This window comes from Oncorhynchus keta, chromosome 1, assembly GCF_023373465.1.
Source record: "Oncorhynchus keta strain PuntledgeMale-10-30-2019 chromosome 1, Oket_V2, whole genome shotgun sequence".
NCBI lineage: Eukaryota > Metazoa > Chordata > Actinopteri > Salmoniformes > Salmonidae > Oncorhynchus > Oncorhynchus keta.
In genome coordinates, this window is record NC_068421.1 from 65,104,691 (window position 1) to 65,130,105 (window position 25,415).

At 41.4% G+C, this 25,415-nt stretch overlaps 2 protein-coding genes across 4 annotated transcripts in view; both read right to left on the bottom strand.

Moving 5' to 3' along the window:
• Positions 1-10,180, bottom strand: part of LOC118390992 (BEN domain-containing protein 5-like) — a 30,525-nt gene extending 20,345 nt beyond the window's left edge. Inside the window, exons 1-2 of one of the 3 annotated variants that reach the window (XM_052457935.1) lie at positions 9,889-10,178; positions 9,713-9,768 (exon numbers count right to left, since the gene is read on the bottom strand). Coding sequence is in view for 2 of the 3 variants with exons in the window: in XM_035781895.2 (XP_035637788.1) it covers positions 9,713-9,890 (178 nt within the window). In the remaining variant the exon portion in view is untranslated. Of the gene's footprint in view, positions 1-9,712 lie in introns of all 3 variants that reach the window. The other 2 variants (XM_035781895.2, XM_035781890.2) reach the window with 2 other exon arrangements.
• The window catches only part of agbl4 (AGBL carboxypeptidase 4), a 412,900-nt gene that overhangs the window by 114,038 nt on the left and 273,447 nt on the right, over positions 1-25,415 (bottom strand). The window lies entirely within an intron of this gene.

The following is a 25,415-nucleotide window of genomic DNA, read 5'->3' on the forward strand; positions in this document are numbered from 1 at the left end:
CTGTGGTGCAACAGTCTGTTGGTGGATGGAGCGAGACATGATGTCCCAGATGTGCTCAATTGGATTCAGGTCTGGGGAACGGGCGGGCCAGTCCATAGCATCAATGCCTTCCTCTTGCAGGAACTGCTGACACACTCCAGCCACATGAGGTCTACATGGTCTTGCATTAGGAGGAACCCAGGGACAACCGCACCAGCATATGGTCTCACAAGGGGTCTGAGGATCTCATCTCGGGACCTAATGGCAGTCAGGCTACCTCTGGCGAGCACATGGAGGGTTGTGCGGCCCCCCAAAGAAATGCCACACACCGCCAAACCGGTCATGCTGGAGGATGCTGCAGGCAGCAGAACGTTCTCCACGGCGTCTCCAGACTGTCAAATGTGCTCAGTGTGAACCTGCTTTCATCTGTGAAGAGCATAGGGCGCCAGTGGCGAATTTGCCAATCTTGGTGTTCTCTGGCAAATGCCAAACGTCCTGCATGTTGTTGGGCTGTAAGCACAACCCCCACCTGTGGATGCCGGGCCCTCATACCACCCTCACGGAGTCTGTTTCTGACCGTTTTAGCAGACACATGCGCATTTGTGGCCTGCTGGAGGTCATTTTGCAGGGCTCCTCCTACTCCTCCTTGCACAAAGGCGGAGGTAGCGGTCCTGTTGCTGGGTTGTTGCCCTCCTACGGCCTCCTCCACGTCTCCTGATGCACTGGCATGTCTCCTGGTAGCGCCTCCATGCTCTGGACACTACGCTGACAGACACAGCAAACCTTCTTGCCACAGCTCGCATTGATGTGCCATCCTGGATAAGCTGCACTACCTGAGCCACTTGTGTGGGTTGTAGACTCAGTCTCATGCTACCACTAGAGTGAAAGCACCACCAGCATTCAAAAGTGACCAAAACATCAGCCAGGAAGCATAGGAACTGAGAAGTGGTCTGTGGTCACCACCTGCAGAACCACTCCTTTATTGGGGGTGTCTTGCTAATTGCCTAAAATTTCCACCTGTTGTCTATTCCATTTGCACAACAGCATGTGCAATTTATTGTCAATCAGTGTTGCTTCCTAAGTGGACAGTTTGATTTCACAGAAGTGTGATTGACTTGGAGTTACATTGTGTTGCTTAAGCGTTCCCTTTATTTTTTTGAGCAGTGTACATTAGTGCAAAACATTCAGCAGAAAACAGCTTCATAAGAACCATTTTAGATCTGCATTTAGAAAGTCATTTATTTTCCCAACTACCTTTTTACATGAACTAATTACTGTCTTTTGTAGAATTGATATAACAATCCAACATTATCTAGTCAAAGTATGGCATGATTCCACTTTTTGTATACATTCGCAACGCTTTAAATTAGTAACTTTAATTTAAGGTGATAGCAAATTCCACTATTGTGGCTACTCCTTATTGTGGAAAACGTCACATAAATGTGTTTTCTAGCTACCTAGCTATGGAACAAGATACCTGCTAAAAGGTTGAACATACGTATCGTTAGGCTCGTGAGAAAATCCATACGTGAATTGTTAAAATCGTAAGAAAAGCCACGCGTGAAACATAAAATGTCATCTTGAACATACAAACATGTTACGATTACAGACAAAAAAATTTAGGCTTGAACAAATCTTGTGCTGCAATTCTGACGTACAATAAAACCTTTCAGAGTTTTGGTAGTTTCATCTCGCCAACAAACGTACACCAAACGGCCTATGAGGATGTGAACAAGCATAACACAGTCTAAAATAAACGGGAGTCAGGGAACACGGAAAGAGGCATCCTGCACATTTTCAAGTTAGGTCTCCATTCTCTATTACTCCCAAGGTTGCCAATGACCACTCAAAACCCACCCAAAAGGTCTAAAATCTAGGCCAATTTTTTTCCACAGCAAGATAAGGTGTTCCAATATTTATACAATAAACCCTTTTCCCATAACATTATCGAGCCAACTAAGGAATATCGTAGTAACTTGTAATGACGTTTGAAGCAAAATTAGGTTGACCTAAGGATAATATTTGCGAGCTATGACATGACGTAATAAAGGAATTTGAATATGTAGCAAGAGTAGAAATAATTTACCCTTATTAAGCTCGGCAGGTCATTTTTCCATCAATGGATGTCGATTTCGCTCGTTGACTGCTATGATTAAGCAATAAGGCACATTGGCATATGGTACAGTGCATTCGGAAAGTATTCAGACACCTTGAGTTTTTCAACATTGTTACGTCAGAACCTTATTCTAAAATTGATTAGTGCCTTTTCTCCTTCAATCTACACACAATACCCCATAATAACAAAGCAAAAACAGGTGTTTACATTCTTTTGCAAATGTATAAAAAACGTAAAATTACATTTACATAAGTATTCAGACCCTTTACTCAGTACTTTGTTGAAGCACCTTAGGCAGCGATTACAGCCTCGAGTATTCCTGGGTATGACGCTACAAGCTTGGCACATCTGTATTTGGGGAGTTTCTCACATTCTTCTCTGCAGATCCTCTCAAGCTCTGTCAGATTGGATGGGGAGCCTCGTTGCACAGCTATTTTCAGGTCTCTCCAGAGATGTTCGATCGGGTTCAAGTCCGGGATCTGGCTGGGCCACTCAAGGACATTGAGACCTTCCCTGAGACCTGTTGGAAGGTGAACCTTCGCCCCAGTCTGAGGTCCTGAGCAGGTTTTCATCAAGGTTCTCTGTACTTTGCTCTGTTTATCTTTCCCCCGATCCTGACTAGTCTCCCAGTCCCTACCGCTGAAAAACATCCCCACAGCATGATGCTTCCACCACCATGCTTCACAGTAGGGATGGTGCCAGGTTTCCTCCAGATGTGACACTTTGTATTCAAGCCATTGTTTCTCATGGTCAGAGTCATTTAGGTGCCTTTTGGCAAACTCCAAGCGGGCTGTCATTTTACTGAGGAATGGCTCTCGTCTGGCCACTCTACCATAAAGGCCTGATTGGTGTTGCAGAGATGGTTGTCCTTCTGGAAGGTTCTCCCATCTCCAAAGAGGAACTCTGGAGCTCTGTCAGAGCGACCATAGGGTTCTTGGTCACCTCCCTGACCAAGGACTCTCCCCCGACTGCTAAGTTTGGCCAGGCGGCCAGCTCAAGGAAGATTCTTGGTGGTTCCAAACTTCTACTTAAGAATGATAGAGGCCACTGTGTTCTTGGAGACCTCCACTGTTGTACACATTTTTTGGTACCCTTCCCCAGATCTGTGCCTAGACACAACCCTGTCTCGAAGCACTAAGGACAATTCCTTCCCCCTTCATGGCTTAGTTTTTGCTCTGACATGCACTGTCAACTGTGGGACCTTATATAGACAGGTGTGTTCCTTTCCAGATCATGTCCAATCAATTGAATTTACCACAGGTGGACTCCAAGTTGTAGAAACATCTCAAGGATGATCAATGTAAACAGGATGCACCTGGGCTCAATTTAGAGTCTCATAGCAAAGGCTCTGAATACTTAAGTTATTTCTGTTGTTTTTTTAAATTGTTTTTTAAAAAATAAATTTGCCAACATTTCTAAAAACCTATTTCAGTTTGTCATTATGGGGTAGTGTGCAGATTGATGAGTAACGTTTTTTATTTAATACATTTTAGAGTAAGGCTGTAATGTAACAAAATGTGGAAAAAGTCAAAGGGTCTGAATACTTTCCGAATGCACTGTATTATATCCAATGGTAGACTACAATGGCTTATAAGATAATAGGCTACTTGATGGCCAACAGAAGCAAACTTATCATTCTACACATGTAATGTCAGTTTCATTGAGAACTTTTCCCCATAAAATAGAACCAAGCGAGGGAGTTCCATAACTTCCATTACAAATTTCCACTCGGGCAGTCCCCAAGACGCAAGAACTGAGCATGTATAAAACACTTCGCTTGATACCGTTTTCTTTAAGCAAAGTCAACATTTGAATGCAGTTTAAAACACCTCAGAGCGAATTCATGTAATGCGCCCAAAATCGTTTCCCAGTGCTTCGTCCCAGTTGTAGCGTGTTAACATGTTATGGAATAACCACAATCTAAATAGCCTACCTACAACTGTTAAAAAGTTATCAGGACGTGCGCGAGTGCTGCTCCCTCTCTCGCTCAAGTGACTCATCCAATAGTAGTAGCGAACACCCCTAATCATTCCAACATTTAATGAATAGTTCATTCAGTTCAGTCAGTATGTCATCCATCCTATAATTTGTCTGAGTTGCAATAGGAACTAAATTAAAGAGAATAGAACAGTCTTACATATGGATTCCAATAAACAAATACGTATACAAAATTGTCTTCAGTCTATCATTTCAAAAATATTTTTTTTAAAATTTAGGCATACCTGCAGAATAATTTTAGAACTCTGTGCTGTTTTTATTATAGGGCTCCCAATAAAAAGAGACCCTAACTCACAGGCCTCTAAATATAGCATTTAAATACATTGTAACCAAAATAGTTGAAGAAGCACTTGCTGTGGCTGATAGGGTAAACAGATCTGGCAATAGGAATAGGCTACAGATAGTCTTGACCATTTGGGACCCCTTGGCCATTTCACGTAGGACAGGTTAAAGCCAAGACTTATCAATATTTTGTCTTGTCTCATTTATTGATATAGCCTCTGTGATGGGGTTGTGCAATGCAAATGGATATCACAAGCTTATATACAGAATGGAATTCACTAATACAACAGTCAAAATGCCTTAGATATTTTTTTAAATTTTACCTTTATTTTATAGTCCAACGCTCTAACCACTAGGCTACCCTGCCGCCCCAGATAAAAGGCATACAGTCCGTGCTCCCAAATACTGGAAAAGGTGTGAATCATTAAGTTACATGACCACCACAGAATTCCAACGCGGCTAGAAACATATATCATGCAATTATATGGCCATTAAATAACACACAACAGCATGGCATATTTAAATAGCAGAATAGGCCTAAATCATATTTACTTATTTTGCAGCTCTGGAAGACCAGGCTCGTGTCTCTTTCTCACACAAGTCCTTTGCTGAAGGCCCAAGCCTATACTACGCCATCTACTTGTATAACGTCATTATCGAATGCAGTTCTAAAACAAGCTCTACTTTTATTTTGGAAATGAAACCAGAAGCTGCAAAGCAACTAACATCTGGGCTAGAGTTCCTTGATTGACTATCTAACTTTGACAAGCGACATTCGGTTCATGTCCTTTGCAGATGCTACACTACTGACAAAAGTTTGAAGGTATAAAAACAATCTGTAACCAAGTAAAGGGAGACGTAAAGTAAGAATTGAACGTGTAAATGGTCATTCATAGTCGGTGAAGTTAGGGTTTGTACTAGGGATGCACGATAGATCGGTGAACAAAGACGGAATCGGACGACATTAGCTAAAAATGCCAACATCGGGATCGGCCCGATGTTTAGCTTAACGCCGATGTGAAAAACCAATGTCAAAGCTGACGTGCATACCTAAATAACGTAGATACAGTGGGGCAAAAAATTATTTAGTCAGCCACCAATTGTGCATGTTCTCCCAATTAAAAAGGAGAGGCCTGTACACTTCAACCATGACAGACAAAATGAGAAAAAGAAATCCAGAAAATCACATTGTAGGATTTTTTATGAATTTATTTGCAAATTATGGTGGAAAATAAGTATTTGGTCACCTATAAACAAGCAAGATTTCTGGCTCTCACAGACCTGTAACTTCTTCTTTAAAGAGGCTCCTCTGTCCTCCACCCATTACCTGTATTAATGGCACCGGTTTGAACTTGTTATCAGTATAAAATACACCTGTCCACAACCTCATTCACACTCCTAACTCCACTATGGCCAAGACCAAAGAGCTGTCAAAGGACACCAGAAACAAAATTGTAGACCTGCACCAGGCTGGGAAGACTGAATCTGCAATCGGTAAGCAGCTTGGTTTGAAGAAATCAACTGTGGGAGCAATTATTAGGAAATGGAAGACATCCAAGACCACTGATAATCTCCCTCGATCTGGGGCTCCACGCAAGATCTCACCCGTGGGGTCAAAATGATCACAAGAACAGTGAGCAAAAATCTCAGAACCACACGGGGGGACCTAGTGAATGGCCTGCAGAGAGCTGGGACGAAAGTAACAAAGCCTCCCATCAGCAAGGGCATTGAATATGAAACGTGGCTGGGTCTTTCAGCATGACAATGATCCCAAACACACCGCCCGGGCAACGAAGGAGTGGCTTCATAAGAAGCATTTCAAGGTCCTGGAGTGGCCTAGCCAGTCTCCAGATCTCAACCCCATAGAAAATCTTTGGCGGGAGTTGAAAGTCCGTGTTGCCCAGCAACAGCCCCAAAACATCACTGCTCTAGAGGAGATCTGCATGGAGGAATGGGCCAAAATACCAGCACCAGTGTGTGAAAACCTTGTGAAGACTTACAGAAAACATTTTACCTCTGTCATTGCCAACAAAGGGTATATAACAAAGTATTGAGATAAATAAGTATTTGGTCAATAACCAAAGTTTTCCACCATAATTTGCAAATAAAATCATACAATGTGATTTTCTGGATTTTTTTTCTCATTTTGTCTGTCATAGTTGAAGTGTACCTATGATGAAAATTACAGGCCTCTCTGCCTTTTAAGTGGGAGAACTTGCACAATTGGTGGCTGACTAAATACTTTTTTGCCCCACTGTATATGGCATAATGACACCACGTAAAATGTTGCGCTACACAGCATGAAACACACCTAACCTAGCCCACAATGTCTGCTGTGTGGATCGAGCAGTCATTTGAAAGAGTAAGAAGATTTCAGCGAGACATCTCAATAGGCTAACTGGGGAGGTGATTTCGCACAGTCACAGTCCCACGACAATAGCTACAACGCCAATATTTGCATAAACTCTTCACAGTTGTGTTCTGTGGGTGTCACCGAGTAGACTGAACCTATTTTATTGCTTCACATTCCAACTTTGTTTAACATCATCTACTCTAAATATGGCATGATTCCACCAACTGTAACCTTCTGCATCACTTTCAAAGAGGTACTTTAATTTTGAAGGCAAACCGCAAATTCCACTATTGTGCCTAATCCTTATTATGGCAAGCTTCACAACACATAACCCGGTCCGGTCGAGCCTCGCTAGCCAGATGAAGCTAGTTGGCTGCTTATAACGTTAGCTTTGTGCAACATGGTTAAGAAGCTGGCTAGCTATTTATTTTCATGAACTGAAGTTCAATTTCAATAGGCGAACAATAAGTGGCAACCTAGCTAATACTTACAAGGATTCCTAAATCATTGCTAGGAATATTGAAAATGACTGCAGTTTCTACTGGTCATTGTTTTCAGACTGGTTGTATTGGTGCTAGCTAGCTACCCCAGAAGTTGCGGTCAAATAATGCTTATTACCAATGCGCTATTGTAAACATTGTTTGTGGCCGATGTTTGCAGACTTTTTGTACAGCTTTTTAGGGGCTTCCTCTGACACCGCCTGGTATAGAGGTCCTGGATGGCTGGAAGCTTGGCCTCTGTGATGTACTGGGCCGTTCGCACTACCCTCTGTAGTGCCTTGCAGTCAGAGGCCGAGCAGTTGCAATACCAGCCATGCTCTCGATGGTGCAGCTGAAGAACCTTTTGAGGATCTGAGGACCCATGCCAAATCTTTTCAGTCTACTGAGAGGGAATAGGTTTTGTCGTGTCCTCTTTACGACTGCCTTGGTGTGCTTGGACCATGTTAGTTTGTTGGTGATGTGGACACCAAGGAACTAGAAGCTCTCAATCTGCTCCACTGCAGCCCCATTGATGAGAATGGGGGCGTGCTCGGGCCTCTTTTCTGTAGTTCACAATCATCTCCTTTGTCTTGATCACATTGAGGGAGAGGTTGTTGTCCTGGCACCACACGGCCACGTCTCTGACCTCCCTATAGGCTGTCTGGGCGTTGTCGGCTTGGTTTGCACGTGCAAATTCAGAACACACAACATTCTATAATAGAACTGTGTATTTTGACGTGTCAAATTAAAAGCTTATTTAACACGCCAAATAGTGTTATTGTCAAATAGTATTATTTGACATGTGCCTTTTCAGACATGCAAAGACCCAACAGGTTTCCATAGTATGTTGTGAAGCCAATAGCAGTGACGCTATTACTGTGTAACTCCGGTAGGGAAACATCTGAAAAATAGCGCACTTGGTCGTGTGTACCGGTGTTCGAACAGTCGTGAAACCCAACATCACCCACGACAGAGAAAGGTTGATTGTCAACTAAAATTAATTCCATTATCTTGGCGTTAATGGATTTCGCCTTTGAGTTGCCTCACTGAATTGTTCTTACTCTTTCAAATGACTGCTCAACTTGTTGACTGCTCCTTCCACACAGCAGACATTGTGGGCTAGGTTAGGAATGCTGTGTTACGCAAAATTTTACATGGCGTCATTACGTCATGTGCCTACCTATGTTATATAGGTATGCAAGTCAGCTTTGACATCGGTTTACTATCGTAACAATTTACATATGGATTTCCTTACGATAAGCATGTTCAACATTTTGGCTGCTATCTCGCTCCATACCTAACTATCCAGTGTGAACCTAGAGGCATACGGTTAGCTCAGCCAGGTCGTTCAAGATTGACATAGAAATTGGACGTCTATCCATGACCTGAGGACGTTGAGAAATGTCTTAAAAAGTGAGCCAGGTTGCATGTTCGATCACAGTCGTGGACAGTTTTTTTTGTTACACTGGTTTTTATTTTCTGTTTAAACCCTATCCCAAACCTTAACCATTCGGAATGAGTGCCTAAACCTAACCCTCAACGTAAACATTTTAAGTCTGGATAAATGGAAAGCTATAGCAACAATAACACTTTGAAATGTGAAGTTTCAAGCTACTTCGATTTTTTTTGTACGTTTATAGAATGTGCATATACGTCTAATTCTGTTGTGAGAGAAATCTTGTTGGGTTAGCGAGCAACACTATGACAATCTCAAACAACAACAAACCTAACCAATGCACACTCAATTGACATTAGCCAGGGACCTGAGATCATTCAGATATTTAAACCCAGGGACAGTTCAGACACGAGGATTATTAATAATCGTGCTAAATACCATAGTTATGGATGGTGCAAAGGCTAGCTAGCTACTTGTGGCTGCTCTGTTACACGATGCAAGTGTGAACCCATGAACAAAACGTTCCACTCAAATATGTGTAGGGGGAAATGTTTTTGATATAACCGGTGACGTGCTGGATACTTATTGATAGCGAGCTAACTTGCATGCAGCTGGCTTGACGTTGTCCGAGCTAGCTACCTAAGGTCGACTGACAGTGACAGTCATCACATCACGTAGCTAGCTAACTATCGTATCGAAGTGTTGTGTATTGCTAGCTAACGTATCCAATGTTAGTAAGCAAGCTGGATGTGTGAGTGGCTGGCTCAGCTAACATTAGCAAACAAGCTAACGTTGATGTCACTTAACTAGCTATACATTAGGTAGTTTAGATAGCTAGCCACGTTAGCTGAAAACAATGTCAGCAAGAACTCTATGTAGCTTTCATATGTACATATGTGATGAGAGCAAATATATCTGTAAACTTGCAAACTAGGTAACGTTAGCAATAGCATCATTGCGAGAACAATGTTAGCTTAATAGCTAGCTAGCTAAGTTAGTGTTTTTGACAGAAGACTGTGGTATCTTCTTCTCTGATATGTCTCACTTCAAACATTTTAACTATTTCAATGCATAAACAGTAAAACAAAGAGAACATGAAGCGAACTTACCTGCAAGGGCAAGAATCTGTGCTTTGCCCGGCTGGCCTGCACCATTCTCTTCTGTTCTGAGAACCAGATACACCTGATTATCAAAATCTGTCTTGTGCAGAGGTCTAAAATCTTTCACATTTGAAGCAGGTAAAGCGTAGCACATATCGTCTTCCAAAAACCTCACAAAAACATACATTATTTTTCTTTGGTCCTTTACTTTGGATTGGTTGACCGTTTTCCCTCTAAGTATAAGTATTTAAACAAATATAAAGTGGAATTGGAGAGGGTTTCTATTCTGCCCTCTGCTACTCTGGCCTGGTCTATATCACTTCAGGATATTTGCCGCGCGCTCCATCACAAGACCTTGCTAATGGAGAGAAGAATAAACTTTCTTCATCAAAATTAAATGTAAAATACATTCATGAAATAATTTAATTAAATATATATTTACTGACAGAGTACACATATCAACACAGGGCACACATAATATCCTACAGTAAAGGCATGGGCAGGGATTCAGTCAAACCCGCATCTCAACCCCGACAGCGGAAAAAAATGACAGGCTTTGCGCCATAAAGTGATTTAACATGTTTTTTTAATGCTTTTCAATTTTTTTTGTAGGGGGCGGGGTACAAAACGTGACTGATTTAAAGTCCTCCCTTTACTGTAGCTCAAAAGGATATGCAGGATATTACCTTGTTTGTGATTGTGACTGCCTGTGATAAATCACACATTTGTCATCACAGAAGTTTAATCTAAATGAATCTTTATTTTGGTGTTTGTACATATGGAAATCATAGTTTGAAATACAATAAAAGTCAACTTCCTAAACTACTGGGGATATTCAAGAAAAATGGTTTCTAGTGAGCTGACTGTAATATTTCAGCTTTTTTCCTGCTGTTTCTTTCCAGATACTTCCAGTTAAAGACATGGCATTTCCACAAACCAATCATTATTGTAATCAATACATTCACCTATTACTTTCATTCTGCCTCTGTAGGTCCCATTGAGTCCTCAACCCCCTGGAATGAAACCAAGAGAAGAGAAGAAGGGCCACAGAGATGATTATCTGGTCTGATCTCTGATTCTATTTGTCTGTGGGCGTACAAGTGTGTCTCAGTCAATGTGTTGCCTGGTGTACCTTTTCTTCACACTAGATGACAAAAGCCATCTGACAGAAAGGAAACTCTTTGTTATAGTAAAATAGTCCGGCTGTTTCACAATGGAATGGATTTCTTCACTTGTACTTTAATAGAGAGTAGCATAGTCGATAAATGGCACTAACAATTTCGTTCTGCTTCGCCTGTCGTAATTGAAAAGTAACTGATGCAGAACTTGGATGCCTTTTCTACTCTGTCATTTAATTTCATTTTTTGATTCAGATCAGACATCAAGGCTCGGGGCATAGGTTGCTGTAATTTCACTTATGAGTTTCCTCTTACTGAGGGTTCTGAGAGTTATTGTCCAGTGGAGATGTTTTCTGATGGAGAATGAGGACAGGTAACCAGTTGGCTATTTCAATTGTTGTACTAGAGTTTGATCTCCTATTTCAATGTGGTAGCTAGCTACTACCGCTGTAACCCCAGTGGGGATCTCTCTGGACAGCTAAAATATTTTCTGTAGTGTACATGTGAGTGGGAAACAGTACCAAAATAAAGTGCTAAGTAATACACTGATATACACTGAGTGTACAAAACATGACATAGACTGATCAGAAGAATCCCGGTGAATGCTATGATCCCTTATTGATGCCACCAGTAAAATCCACTTCCAATCAGTGAAGGGGAGGAGACAAGTTAAAGAAGGATTTTTAAGCCTTGAGATAATTGAGACATGGATTGTGTATGTGTGCCATTCAAATGGTGAATGGGCAAGACAAAATATTTAAGTGCCTTTAAACAGTGTATGGTTGTAGGTGCCAGACATACTGGTTTGAGTGTCAAGAACTGCAAAGCGGCTGGGTTTTTCATGCTCAACAGTTTCCTGTGTGTATCAAGAATGGTACACCATCCAGCTAACTTGACACCACTGTGGGAATCGTTGGGGTCAACCTGGGCTATCATCCCTGTGGAACGCTTTCAAAACCTTGTAGAGTCCATGCGCCAATTAATTGTGGCTGTTCAGAGGGCAAAAGGGGGTGCAACTCAATATTTGGAAGGTGTCCCTAATGTTTTGTGCACTCAGTGTAAATTGCTAACATTCATAGGAAAATGAGTTGTGTATCAGTTAAACGTCAATCATCCTGGGATAAGACAACGAGAAAAACAACATTTTTTAGAAAGACAAAGGACACTGGTACACTTGTAATAAACTAGACCAGTGAGTATCACTGGTAGGCAAGATTTCAGCAGCTTCTCGTGTCCAATGTCTCCAATGGAGGATTACTGTTAATCTAATCTACTGTCCAATGGCTAGGTCCTCAAGCCTCTGTCTGGCACAATAAAACAGCTCAATTCCAGGAACTGTTGTTTTGAAGTGTCTCAGGCTTAAGACTGAACTTCCCCTGTCCTACCTCAAGCAACCTGACCCCCAGCACGTGCCTTAACGGATCTGCACACTAATTCTAAACACTACACTCACTGTGGAATGAGAATACATATACTTAAAACCATTAAAACTACAAACCAAAAGTAGGGCTGCCATATGTAAAAATGACATTACACAAGAAACTGTGTAGACTGACGTTTCCCCACCCTTAAATACATAAAAGCAGCATGTTAAATATACCTTTATAGCACAGTTAGAAGGTAATACAATGAGGACAAAATCTATCCCCTCAGTGGTTTTAACAGAGAAGTTGGGCCACACAAAGGTTGCATTTTCCTGAAGCTTTGGGAGCAGTTAACACTGTAAACTTTAGTCAGTGTAGAGTCAGACATCATGTCCTGCCAATTAGCTCCTCGCTGCCTCTCTCATTTATCTTTATTGGTGATACATTACCCTGTATTAAAAAGAGACATGGGATAATAGCAATAATGATGATGATGGAATTAGACTGCTGAGACGGACGTCATCTCGTTTGTGCCTGGAATTCAAAAGGGCTTCGCATATGTTCACAGCAGGTCTTTAGTCCCTTCACGCCTGGGGCTTTCAAGTGGACATGGGACTTTGGTAAAAATGCTGCGATGCTAGGGATGCATTAACATTAGAACACAGCCAATCAAAACAAAGCACCTGTGCCAATATGTGCGATGGACAGACGCTAGCACAGGTGTGCCTGATGGCTGGCTGGGTTTAACGCCAGCAGGCTGGCATGCAGAACGCCACAGCCTTTGCCAGGCAAATGAGCATACAGCAGGGACAGCAGGATAATTTGGTGAACTAATCGAAATATGCGTTAAAGGGATACTTCGGGATTTTGGCAATGCATCCCTTCCCCAGGGTCAGATTAACTTGTGGATACCATTTTTATGTCTCTGTGTCCAGTATGAAGGAAGTTAGAGGTAGTTTCGTGAGCCAATGCATAACTAGCATTAGTGCAATGGCTGGGAGTCTATGGGTATCTACTAGCATCTGACTCTACTAGCATCTGGGGAAGTAAAGGGCCTAATTGCCAAAATCCCAAAGTATCAAATAAAAATAAAATGTTATTTGTCACATGCTTTGTAAACAACAGGTGTAGACTAACAGTGAAATGCTTACATACGGCCCTTTCAAAACAATGAAGATAGAAAAAAATGATAGAAAAATAATAACACAAGGAATAAATACGCAATGAGTAACGATAACTTGGCTATATTCACGGGATACCAGTGCCGAGTCAATGTGCAGGGGTACGAGGTAATTGAGGTAGATATGTACATATAGGTAGGGATAAAGTGACTAGGCAACAGGATGATAATAAACAGTAACAGCAGCGTATGTGATGAGTCAAAAGTGTTAGTGCAAAAAGGGTCAATGCAGATGAATCGTTAACCAATAGCTACCCAAACTAACTATTTAGCAGTCTTATGGCTTGGAAGTAGAAGTTGTTCAGGGTCCTGTTGATTCCAGACATTGTGCATCAGTACCGCTTGCTGTGCGGTAGCAGAGAGAATAGTCTATGACTTGGGTGGCTGGAGTCTTTGATCATTTTTAGGACCTTCTTTTGACACCACCTGGTAGAGAGGGCAGGGAGCTCGGCTCCAGTGATTTACTGGGACCTACGCATTACCCTCTGTAGCGCCTTGTTGTCGGATGCCAAGCAGTTGACATACCGAGCGGTGAAGATGCTCTCAATGTTGCAGCTTTAGAACTTTTTGAGGATCTGAGGGCCCATGCCAAATCTTTTCAGCCTCCAGAGGGGGAAGAGGCGTTGTCGTGCTCTCTTCACGACTATATTGATGTGTGTGGACCATGATAGATCCTTAGTGATGTGGACACCGAGGAACTTCAAGCACTTGACCCGCTCCGCTACAGCCCCGTCAATGTGAATGGGGACGTGCACGGCCTTCCATTTCCTGTAGTCAGCGATCAGCTCCTTTGTCTTTCTTGAGCTTGAAGGAGAGGTTGTTTTCCTGGCATCATACTGCCAGGTCTCTGACCTCCTACCTATAGGATGTCTTATAATTGTCGGTAATCAGGCCTACCACCTTCGTGTTTTTAGCAAACTTAATGATGGTGTTGGAGTTGCGCAGTCGAGTGTGAACAGGGAGTACAGAAGGGGACTAAGTACACACTCAAGGGAACCTCATGTTGAGGGTCATCATGGCGGATGTGTTGTTGCCTACTCTAACCACCTGGGGTGGCCCTTCAGGAAGTCCAGGATCCAGTTGCAGAGGGAGATGTTTAATCCTAGGGTCAGTTTAGTGATGAGCTTGGAGAGCACAATGTTGTTGAACGCTGAACAGCATCCTCAGGTAGATGTTCCTGTTGTCCAGATGGGAAAGGGCAGTGTGGATTGCAATAGAGATGGAATCATCTGTGGATCTGTTGGGGCGGTATGCAAATTGGAGTGGGTCCAGGGTGTCTGGGAATATGGTGTTGATGTGAGCCATGCCCAGCCTTTCAAAGCTTTTAATGGCTACAGATGTGAGTGCTATGGGGCGATAGTCATTTAGACAGGTTACCTTGGTGTTGTTGGGCACACAGACTATGGTGGTCTGCCTAAAACATGTAAGTATTATAGACTGGGTCAGGGAGAGGTAGAAAATGTCAGAAGACACTTGCCAGCTGGTCAGCGCAAGTTCTGAGTACATGTCCTGGTAATCCATCTGGCCCTGCGGCCTTGTGAATGTTTACCTGTTTAAAGGTCTTACTCACATCGACTACGGAGAGCGTGATCACACAGTCATCCAAAACAGCTGGTGCTCTCATGCATGGTTCAGTGTTGCTAGCCTCGAAGCGAGCATAGAAGGTATTTAGCTTGTCTGGTAGGCTAGCATCAGTGGACAGATCGCGGCAGGGTTTCCCTTTGTAATCTGTGACAGTTTGCATGACCTGCCACATCCGACGAGCGTCAGAGCCGGTGCAGTAGGAATTGATCTTGGTCCTGTATTGGCGCTTTAAAATATATATATATATCTATATTTTACCTTTATTTTACTAGGCAAGTCAGTTAAGAACAAATTCTTATTTTCAATGACGGCCTAGGAACAGTGGGTTAACTGCCTGTTCAGGGGCAGAACGACAGATTTTGTACCTTGTCAGCTCGGGGATTTGCAATCTTTCGGTTACTAGTCCAATGCTCTAACCACTAGGCTACCGCTTTACCCGTTTGATGGCTACCCTGCCGCTTTACCCGTTTCATGGTTCGTCGGAGGGTGTAGTGGATTAGTTTCCTGCTCCTTGAAAGCGTAGGCTCTAGCCTTTAGCTCAGTGCGGAAAATGCCTGTAATCCATGGCTTCTGGTTGGGATATGTACGTACGATCACTGTGGAGAGCACGACGTCGATGCACTTATTAATGAACCCGGTGCCATTGGATGAATCCAAGAACATATTCCAGTCTTTGCTAGTGAAACAGTCCTGTAGTTTAGCATCCGATTCATGGGACCACTTCTCTATTGAGCGCCTCACTGGTACTTCCTCTTTGAGTTTTTGCTTGTAAGCAGGAATCAGGAGGACAGAGAAATGGTCAGATTTGCTGAATGGAGGGCGAGGGAGAGCTTTGTATGTGTCTCTGTGTGTGGAGTAAAGGTGATCTAGAGTTTTTCACCTTTAGTTGCACAGGTGAAATGCTGGTAGAAATTGAGTAAAACGGATTTCAGATTTCCTGCATTAAAGTCACCAGCCACTAGGAGCACCGCCTCTGGTTGAGCATTTACTTCCTTGCTTATGGTCCTATACATCTTGTTGAGTGTGGTTTTACGGCCAGCATCGGTTGGCAGAGGTACAGTTGAAGTCGGAAGTTTACATACACTTAGGTTGGAGTCATTAAAACTTGTTTTTCAACCACTCCACACATTTTTTGTTAACAAACTATAGTTTTGGAAAGTCGGTTAGGACATCTACAAGTCATTTTTCCAATAATGGTTTACAGACAGACTATTTCACTTATAATTCACTGTATCACAATCCAGTGGGTCAGAAGTTTACATACACTAAGTTGACTGTGCCTTTAAACAGCTTGGAAAATTCCAGAAAGGCGGATATATTGAAGAAACATCTCAAGACATCAGTCAGGAACTTAAAGCTTGGTCACAGATGGGTCTTCCAAATGGCCCATGACCGCAAGTATACTTCCAAAGTTGTGGCAAAATGGCTTAAGGACAGCAAAGTCAAGGTATTGGAGTGGCCATCACAAAGCCCTGACCTCAATCCTATAGAAAATGTGTGGGCAGAACTGAAAAAGCCTGTGCGAGAAAGGAGGCTCAGTTACACCAGCTGTCAGGAGGAATTCACCCAACTTATTATGGGAAGCTTGTGGAAGGCTACCCGAAACATTTGACCCAAGTTAAACAATTTAAAGGCAATGCTACCAAATACTAATTGAGTGTATGTAAACTTCTGACCCACTGGGAATGTGATAAAAGAAACAAAATGCTGAAATAAATCATTCTCTCTACTATTATTCTGACATTTCACATTCTTAAAATAAAGTGGTGATCCTAACTGTCCTAAAACAGGACATTTTTTACTAGGATTAAATGTCAGGAATTGTGAAAAACTGAGTTTAAATGTATTTGGCTGAGGTGTATGTAAACTTCCGACTTCAACTGTAAATAGACAGCTATTTGTGTTTATTATGGATCCTGCTGCCAAGGCAGCAGCTACTCTTCCTGGGGTCTTGCAAAATAAAGGCAGTTATATACCATTTTAAAAACATTACAATACATGCATTACAGAATTCACAACACACTAAGTGTGTGCCCTCAGACCTATACTCCACTTCCACATATATACACTGCAAAATGCATGTGTACGTGTGTGTATGGTGTGTATGTTATCATGTGTGTGTATGCATGTGTTTGTGCTTTGTTTTTGTTGCTTCACAGTCCCCGCTGTTCAATAAGGTGTATTTTTACCTGCTTTTAAGTCTGATTCTACTGCTTGCATCAGTTACTTGTTGCGGAATAGAGCTCCATGTAGTTATTGCTCTATGTAGTACTGTGCGCCTCCCATAGTCTGTTCTGGACTTGGGGACTGTGAAGAGACCTCTGGTGGTGTCACGCCCTGACCTTAGAGATCCTTATTATTCTCTATGTTCGGTTAGGTCAGGGTGTGACTCGGGTGGGAAAGTCTATGTTTTCTATTTCTTTGAGTGTGGTTCCTAATCAGAGGCAGCTGTCTATCGTTGTCTCTGATTGGGGATCATATACTGTATAAATTGTCATTTTACTTTTGGGTTTTGTGGGATCTTGTTTTCTGTTTAGTATCTGAGCCTGACAGAACTGTGTGCTTTCGTTTTTTTGTCTTTGTTATTTTGCGTTGTCAATAAAAATATGATGTACGCCTACCACGCTGCGCCTTGGTCTCCTTCTACAAACGAGAGCCGTTACAGGTGGCATGTCTTGTGGGGTATGCATGGGTGTCTGAGCTGTGTGCTAGTATTTTAAACAGACAGCTCGGTACATTCAGCTTGTGAACACCTCTAACAAAAGCAAGTAATGATGAAGTCAATCTCTCTTCCACTTTGATCCATGAGAGATTTACATTTACATTTACATTTACATTTAAGTCATTTAGCAGACGCTCTTATCCAGAGCGACTTACAAATTGGTGCATTCACCTTATGACATCCAGTGGAACAGCCACTTTACAATAGTGCATCTAAATCTTTTAGGGGGGTGAGAAGGATTACTTATCCTATCCTAGGTATTCCTTAAAGAGGTGGGGTTTCAGGTGTCTCCGGAAGACATGCATGTCGTTAATGTTAGCTCTCTGTGTACTTTTAAGGGCCAGCCGTGCTGCCCTGTTCTGAGCCAACTGCAATTTTCCCAAGTCCCTCTTTGTGGCACCTGACCACACTACTGAACAGTAGTATAGGTGCGACAAAACTAGGGCCTGTAGAACATGCCTTGTTGATAGCATTGTTTATTATGGATAAACTTCTCCCCATCTTATCTACTGTTGTATCAATATGTTTTAACCATGACAGTTTACAATCCAGGGTTACTCCAAGCAGTTTAGTCACCTCAACTTGCTCAATTTCCACATTATTCATTACGAGATGTAGTTGAGGTTTAGGGTTTAGTGAATGATTTGTCCCAAATACAATGCTTTTAGTTTTGGAAATATTTAGGGCTAACTTATTCCTTGCTGCCCATTCCGAAACTAACTGCAGCTCTTTGTTAAGTGTTGCAGTCATTTCAGTCGCTGTAATAGCTGACGTGTATACAGTAGTTTTAAGTCATCCACATACATAAACACACTGGCCTTACTCAAAGCCAGTTGCATGTCGTTAGTAAAGATTGAAAAATGCAAGGGGCATAAACAGCTACCCTGGGGAATTCCTGATTCTACCTGGATTATGTTTGAGAGGTTTCCATTAAAGAACATCCGCTGGGTTCTGTTAGACAAATAACTCTCTATCCACATTATAGCAGGGGGTGTAAAGTCATAACACATACGTTTTTCCAGCAGCAGACTATGATTGATAATGTCAAAAGCTGCACTGAAGTCTAACAAGACCGTACCACAATAATTTTATCATCAATTTCACTCAGCCAATCATCTGTCAAGTGCGTAAGTGCTGTGCTTGTTGAGTGTCCTTCCCTATATGCATGCTGAAATGATGTTGTCAATTTGTTTACTGTCAAATAGCATTGTATCTGGTCAAACACCATTTTTTTCCAGAAGTTTACAAAGGGTTGGTAATAGGCTGATTGGTCAGCTATTTGAGCCAGCAATGGGGGTTCTATTCTTGGGTAGCAGAATGATTTTTAGCTTCCCTCCAGGCCTGAGGGCACCCACTTTCTAGTAGGCTTAAATTGAAGATGTGGCAAATAGGAGTGGCAATATGATCCACTATTATCCTCAGTAATTTTCCATCCAGATTGTCAGACCCCGGTGGCTTGTCATTGTTGATAAACAACCATATTTTTTCCACCTCTTCCACACTGACTTTACGGAATTCAAAAGTAGAATTCTTGTCTTTCAGAATTTGGTCAGATATACTTGGATGTGTAGTGTTGCTGGCATGTCATCCCTAAATTTGCTTATCTTGCCAATGAAAAAGTCATTAAAGTAGTTGGCAACATCAGTGGGTTTGGTGATAAATGAGCCATCTGATTGAATGAATGATGGAGCCAAGTTGTCTATTTCCCTCAAAATGTCATTTAAGGTGCTACAAAGCGTTTTACTCTCATTCTTTATATTTTTTATCTTTGTTTCATAGTATATTTTATTTTTCTTTAGCTTAGTCACATGATTTCTTAATTTGCAGTACGTTTGCCAATCAGTTGGGCTGCCAGACTTATTTGCCATACCTTTTGCCTCATCCCTCTCAACCATACAATTTTTTTATTCCTCATCAATCCAAGGGAATTTAACCGTTTTTACAGTCATTTTCTTAATGGATGCGTGCTTATTAGTAAATGTGTCAAGTGCAGAATCTGGTTGCTCCTCATTACACACACCAGACCAGCAAATATTATTTACATCATCAACATATGAATCACTACCAAACTTATTGTATGACCTCTTATACACTATATTAGGCCCAGCCTTCGGAACTTTGGTTTTCCTAGATATGGCTATTATATTGTGATCACTACATCCTTTGGATTTGGATACTGCTTTAAAGCAAATTTCTGCAGCACTAGTAAAGAAGTGATCAATACATGTTGAAGATATCATTCCTGTGCTGTTTGTAAAAACCCTGGTACTGTAGGTTGACTGACAACCTGAACCAGGTTGCAGGCACTGTTTACAGTTAGAATTGTTTTTCTTGAGTGGGCAGCTTGATGAGAGCCAGTCAATACTTAAATCACCCAGAAAATATACTTCTCTGTTGATATCACATACATTATCAAGCATTTCAGACATATTATCCAGATACTGACTGTTAGCACTTGGTGGTCTATAGCAGCTTCCCACAAGAATGGGCTTTAGGTGAGGCAGATGAACCTGTAGCCATATTACTTCAATAGTATTTAACATTAGATAATCTCTAAATACATATCATAACCATGTATTGCTACCACTGTATCAACGGTATTATATAAGTGAGTTTCAGAGATAGTCAGAATATGAATGTCATCTGTTACAAGCAAGTTATTGACTCCATGGACCTTGTTTCGCAGGCTGCATAAGTTAATATGGGCTATTTTTAGTACTTTTCTGGGTTGCTTGATTGTTTTTAATGCTTTATTGGGAAGTTATTCCGAAGTAGACTTGGCCATGTTATTTATATTGGAGCTGATAGTGCAGGGTGAGCTGCACAAACTGGTCTTCCTTCTAGGGCACACCGCCTCAGTGCTAACAGTATAAATCTGGTTCATAGGCTCATGATTACTGCATACAATAGCTGTAGGATTAACAGAGGTGTTCAGGGCAATTAGGGGACATAAATTAAGTTACTTACATTGTGTCTTCCAATGCCTCTAGTATAATGTACATTTGATGCAGCATTATGATGACTCATTGTCAAAATGGTAGGGATTAACTGAGCTGGTCTTGGGTCATTGATAAGTAATTGTCTTAACGCAGCCTTGAAATGCGCGAACAGAGTCCAGGAGTCAAGATGATTTGGAAGAAAAATATAGTTGAAAATAAATAGTATGGTCTATAGCTTATCATGAGCTATTCTAACCTAGGCGAGCAGAACCTCAAGACTTCCTTAATATTAGAGATCGCGCACCACTTTGTTGTGAAAACCAGAAAACCAAAGTTCCAAAGGCTGGGCCTAATATAGTGTATAAGAGTTCATACAATAAGTTTGGTAGTGATTCATATGTTGATGATGTAAATAATATTTGCTGGTCTGGTGTGTGTAATGAAGAGCAACAGATGCTGCACTTGACACATTTATGAAATTGCTTATTCCAGTTACTAATAAGCACGCATCCATTAAGAAAATGAATGTAAAGAATGTTAACTCTCCTTGGATTGATGAGGAATTGAAAAATGTTATGGTTGAGAGGGATGAGGCAAAATTTATGGCAAATAAGTCTGGCAGCCCAACTGATTGGCAAACGTACTGCAAATTAAGAAATCATGTGACTAAACCACCGGTCAAAAGTTTTAGAACACCTACTCATTCAAGGATTTTTCTTTATTTTCTACTATTTTCTACATTGTAGAATAATAGTGAAGACATCAAAACTATGAAATAACACATATGGAATCATGTAGTTATCTTTAGCTCATTCAGTACAAACATAGTTCACAATTTTATTTCTTGTTTAATATGTAATGTTGGTACTTTGGTGAGTTTGGACTCTAGGAAGAGTAGCTGCTGCCTTGGCAGGAACTAATGGGGATCCCTAATAAATACAAATACACCACCTCCCCTGAGCTTCCCCAACGCCACCATTCTGTCCTGCCGATGTATAGAAAACCAGCTATGTTTACCTTAACCTTGTTCAGACACGACTCTGAGAAACATAGGATATTACAGTTCTTCAGATCACATTGAAATGACAGTCCAGTTTATTCTCCAGTGATTGCACATTCACCAATAGAACAGAGGGTAGAGGCGATTAATCCACCCTCCAATTTAGTCTTATCAGGTATACCACATGCCGGCCTCTATAGTCAAGTCTCCTCCTTCTTCGATTGTCAGGGATTTGAGCCTGGTCCGGGATAATCAATAATTATGTTAAGATCAGCACAAAAAAAACACACAAAATAGCACAATTGGTCAGGAGCCTGTAAAACGGCCGCTATTCCCACCAGCGCCATTACCACCGAAAAATTACAAAAAGAAAAGTATCCCTTTAAGATCACAAGTGTAAGGTAAACACTCACAGGAAATTAGAGTACGTGTCACGTGTGCTCCCTCTCCGGCCTCTAGGTCACCAGGCTGCTAGTTATGGAGCACACCTGTCATCATCATTACGCGCATCTGCACATAATGACACTCACCTGGACTCCATCACCTCTTGGATTATCTGCCCTATATATAAGTCACTCCCTTTGGTTCCTTCCCCAGGTGTCATTGTTTCTGTTCGTGCGTTGTTCGTGTCTCTTGTTTTGTATTATGTTTTCATTTATTTATTAAAATACTCACTCTCTGAACTTGCTTCCAGACTCTCAGCGCACATCGTTACAGTATGGAAGTGAATCCAAGATGGATTTAAAAAAAACTTGGGTCTATTGATCAAGGGACTATTTACATAACAATTATGTTTTTTACATTTTAAGTATGGTCTTAGTGTTCCTTTATTTTGCTTCTTAATTAGCACTTCACAAATAATTAATTGGCCATGAAAGTAGTCCGTTTCCAATTTAAAAAAGTGATAGCGCATGAAATGAACAGTGGCCGCCAATAGGCTGAGGGACATTAATTACTAGTGTGGCCCAAAGACAGACTTCTGACAGCAAGAGCACGAACAAACTTTGTCTAACTCCTTCATTAAATATTTGGAGAGGTATCATTGCTCCCCCTGCCTACAGTGTATTCTCACTGATATGCCAGAGGACATTGATCTTTTCTTAAAAGAACAAATGACTACCGCAGAAATAGTGATCATATTTCAGCGCCAAACTATTCAGTTCACTAGGGCCACTCTTTACCCTGGTTATTTTGTATTGATTGGCGAAGGCAGTGGTGGAAAAAGTACCCAATTGTCATACTTGAGTAAAAGTAAAGAGACTTTAATAGAAAATGACTCAAGTAAAAGTCACCCAGTAAAATACTACTTGAGTAAAAGTCTAAAAGTATTTGGTTTTAAATATACTTAGGTATAAATAATTTCAAAGTGCTTATATTAAGCAAAGCAGACAGCACAATGTTTTTTTAAATTTACGGATAGCCTGGGACACACCACAACAATCAGACATCATTTACAAGTTAAGAATTTGTGTTTAATGAGTCTGCCAGATCAGAAGCAGTAGGGATGCCCAGGGATGTTTTCTTGATAAGTGTGTGAATTGGGCCATTTTCCTGTCCTGCTAAGCATTCAAAATGTACTTTTGGGTGTCAGGGAAAATGTATGGAGTAAAAATTACATTTTCTTTAGGAATGTAGTGAAGTAAAAAACTACTTAAGTAGTATATTACACCACTGGGCAAGGGTCATGGGGATATATTCTGCACTCTCTCAATATGAATTCTCAAGGATGTATGGACATATAGACTATAAAGACACCACAGTTACTTAGCTAAAACTTGTTGGCAATTTGTTGCATATATGATGAATATTTCAAATATTTTCACTGAGGTAAACATGTCTATATGACAAACAATGGACAGCAAATGTCAAATAAAAGTACGTTCTGGTTTATTTAATCCACCTGAACGGGAAAACAAAATGTGATTTTTCACAGTATATTTTTCCATGTCCAAAAACTGTCAGCCTACTAAATACATAGGCCTAGCTGTTAGGGAGGCTTTGGTCCTAGGGAATAGGGTTTAATGCTTATCCCTACAGCCCCTGGAGCTGCCACCAATGGAGGCAGCAAGTGACACATTGAAGGTGTTGGTATGACAGCAGCTTGCCTGTGGGATTGCACCAGAGGCCAATGTCGTCCGTGTGTGATGTTTGACAGATAATAGCAGATAAACCCATGCCCAAACAGAAGTTAGCCCGCTGAGGGACAGGCGGCATATGAGGAAGAACTGTGCCTTTAGCCATTCAGCAGGATCCTGAAGCAAAGTATACAAGTCAAGGACACTCAGGGTCATCTCACAAACACCTTCTCAGCATCAGTTTATATGCCTGTAACTGGAGCTTGAAATGGATTTGGAGCTTATGAGATATGATAGCTGAGTGATTGAATTAATGTCCAAAGAGCTAAGTCATGTTTTTGATTCTTGCTGTTGTATTTTTTGAGAAATACCTCATACAACGCAATTTGATTGTACGCCGCCTACAATGTAGAGGGGGGGCCTAAGTTCTTGATATTCAAAATGAATACACACAGGCCATTTCAAATGGACACTCACATTTGTTATAACGGCTTGGTCAATTTTCAATCAGAGTAATAACACAGTTTTTTGTGGCGCACTGTTGTTCCCTGCAAAAGCAGAGAAACAAAAGGTCCATAATGAAACACACCCACCGCAAAGAGACATTACATTTCACAACAGATAATTCTCAGTAAAGAAGGGCCCCTTCAAAATGAGCAAACAGAGCAAGATTCCCTTTTGATGGTGACAAGCATCTCCTTTCACATCCAGATAATGGAGGCAAGTTAATATGACACAGTGAAAACACAGCTCATCTTGGGCTGTTAGAACATGTAAATGTCAGAGGGGAAAGGGAACATGGAGACATGATCTGATAACCAGGTGCTACACGGCGCAGCAGATACAGCCTGACAGCTAGCTGCTCCTTATTGAGCCAACACACGACACCACTGCTAAGTAAGAGACTGAGAAAAGGCTAATGAAGTGACCCTGCAAACAAGCCTGCCTAGTCGACAGGTAACCATATCAACCATATTAGCCCAGCAGCTGTGAAAGAGAGCCTGAGCAGGTCGCAGAGCAGAGTCTGCTGCTGTTCAATGGGTGCTATGGTTGTTGCACAACTCCACACAACCACATCAGCCCCCACCAACTCAATCCACACAGGACAGACACCACGGAATCAACCTCTATTATACACTCCCTTACTGGAGATACAAAAGGCACCCAGGAACAAAAATCCAATCTATTTTTTCCATAAGGATTTGCTACACAGCAGTGCTCAGCAACAGTGGTGGCTCTGGTGACAAAGAAATAATCACAGCTGTCTTCCCTGTTGGAGCAAAGATGCTGTTAAAATGTTGTTTACGTTTTCCAACATCTTCTTTCTTCAAATAAGACAGAGGGAGTTACCCGGAAAGCAATGTTGTGAATTGTCATTTAGTGTCCTTTGAGTTTTAGCTTTGTTGTTCAAATGCCAAACATGAAAACCGTGGCTGATTATGTGAAGAGTGTGAAATTGTGGTATTTGCAAGGCAGGGAATATTTACTCTAGGCATTAGTAGTCAAAAATATTGAGTGTAGGAAAGAGACATGATTTTAAATAATGGTTTAATGATGCATATTTTCTAAATATCTTTCCCTACTGTGGACCTCACTCGTCTTTGCCTGCTGAATTATCACACTCATTCTCAATTCATTAGCATGCTCTTGCTTATTTAGCCACGCTTCTGAGAGGGTTTCGAAAAAATCTACTGTAAAATAGTCAATATAAAGCAGCCAGAGAAGAGAGA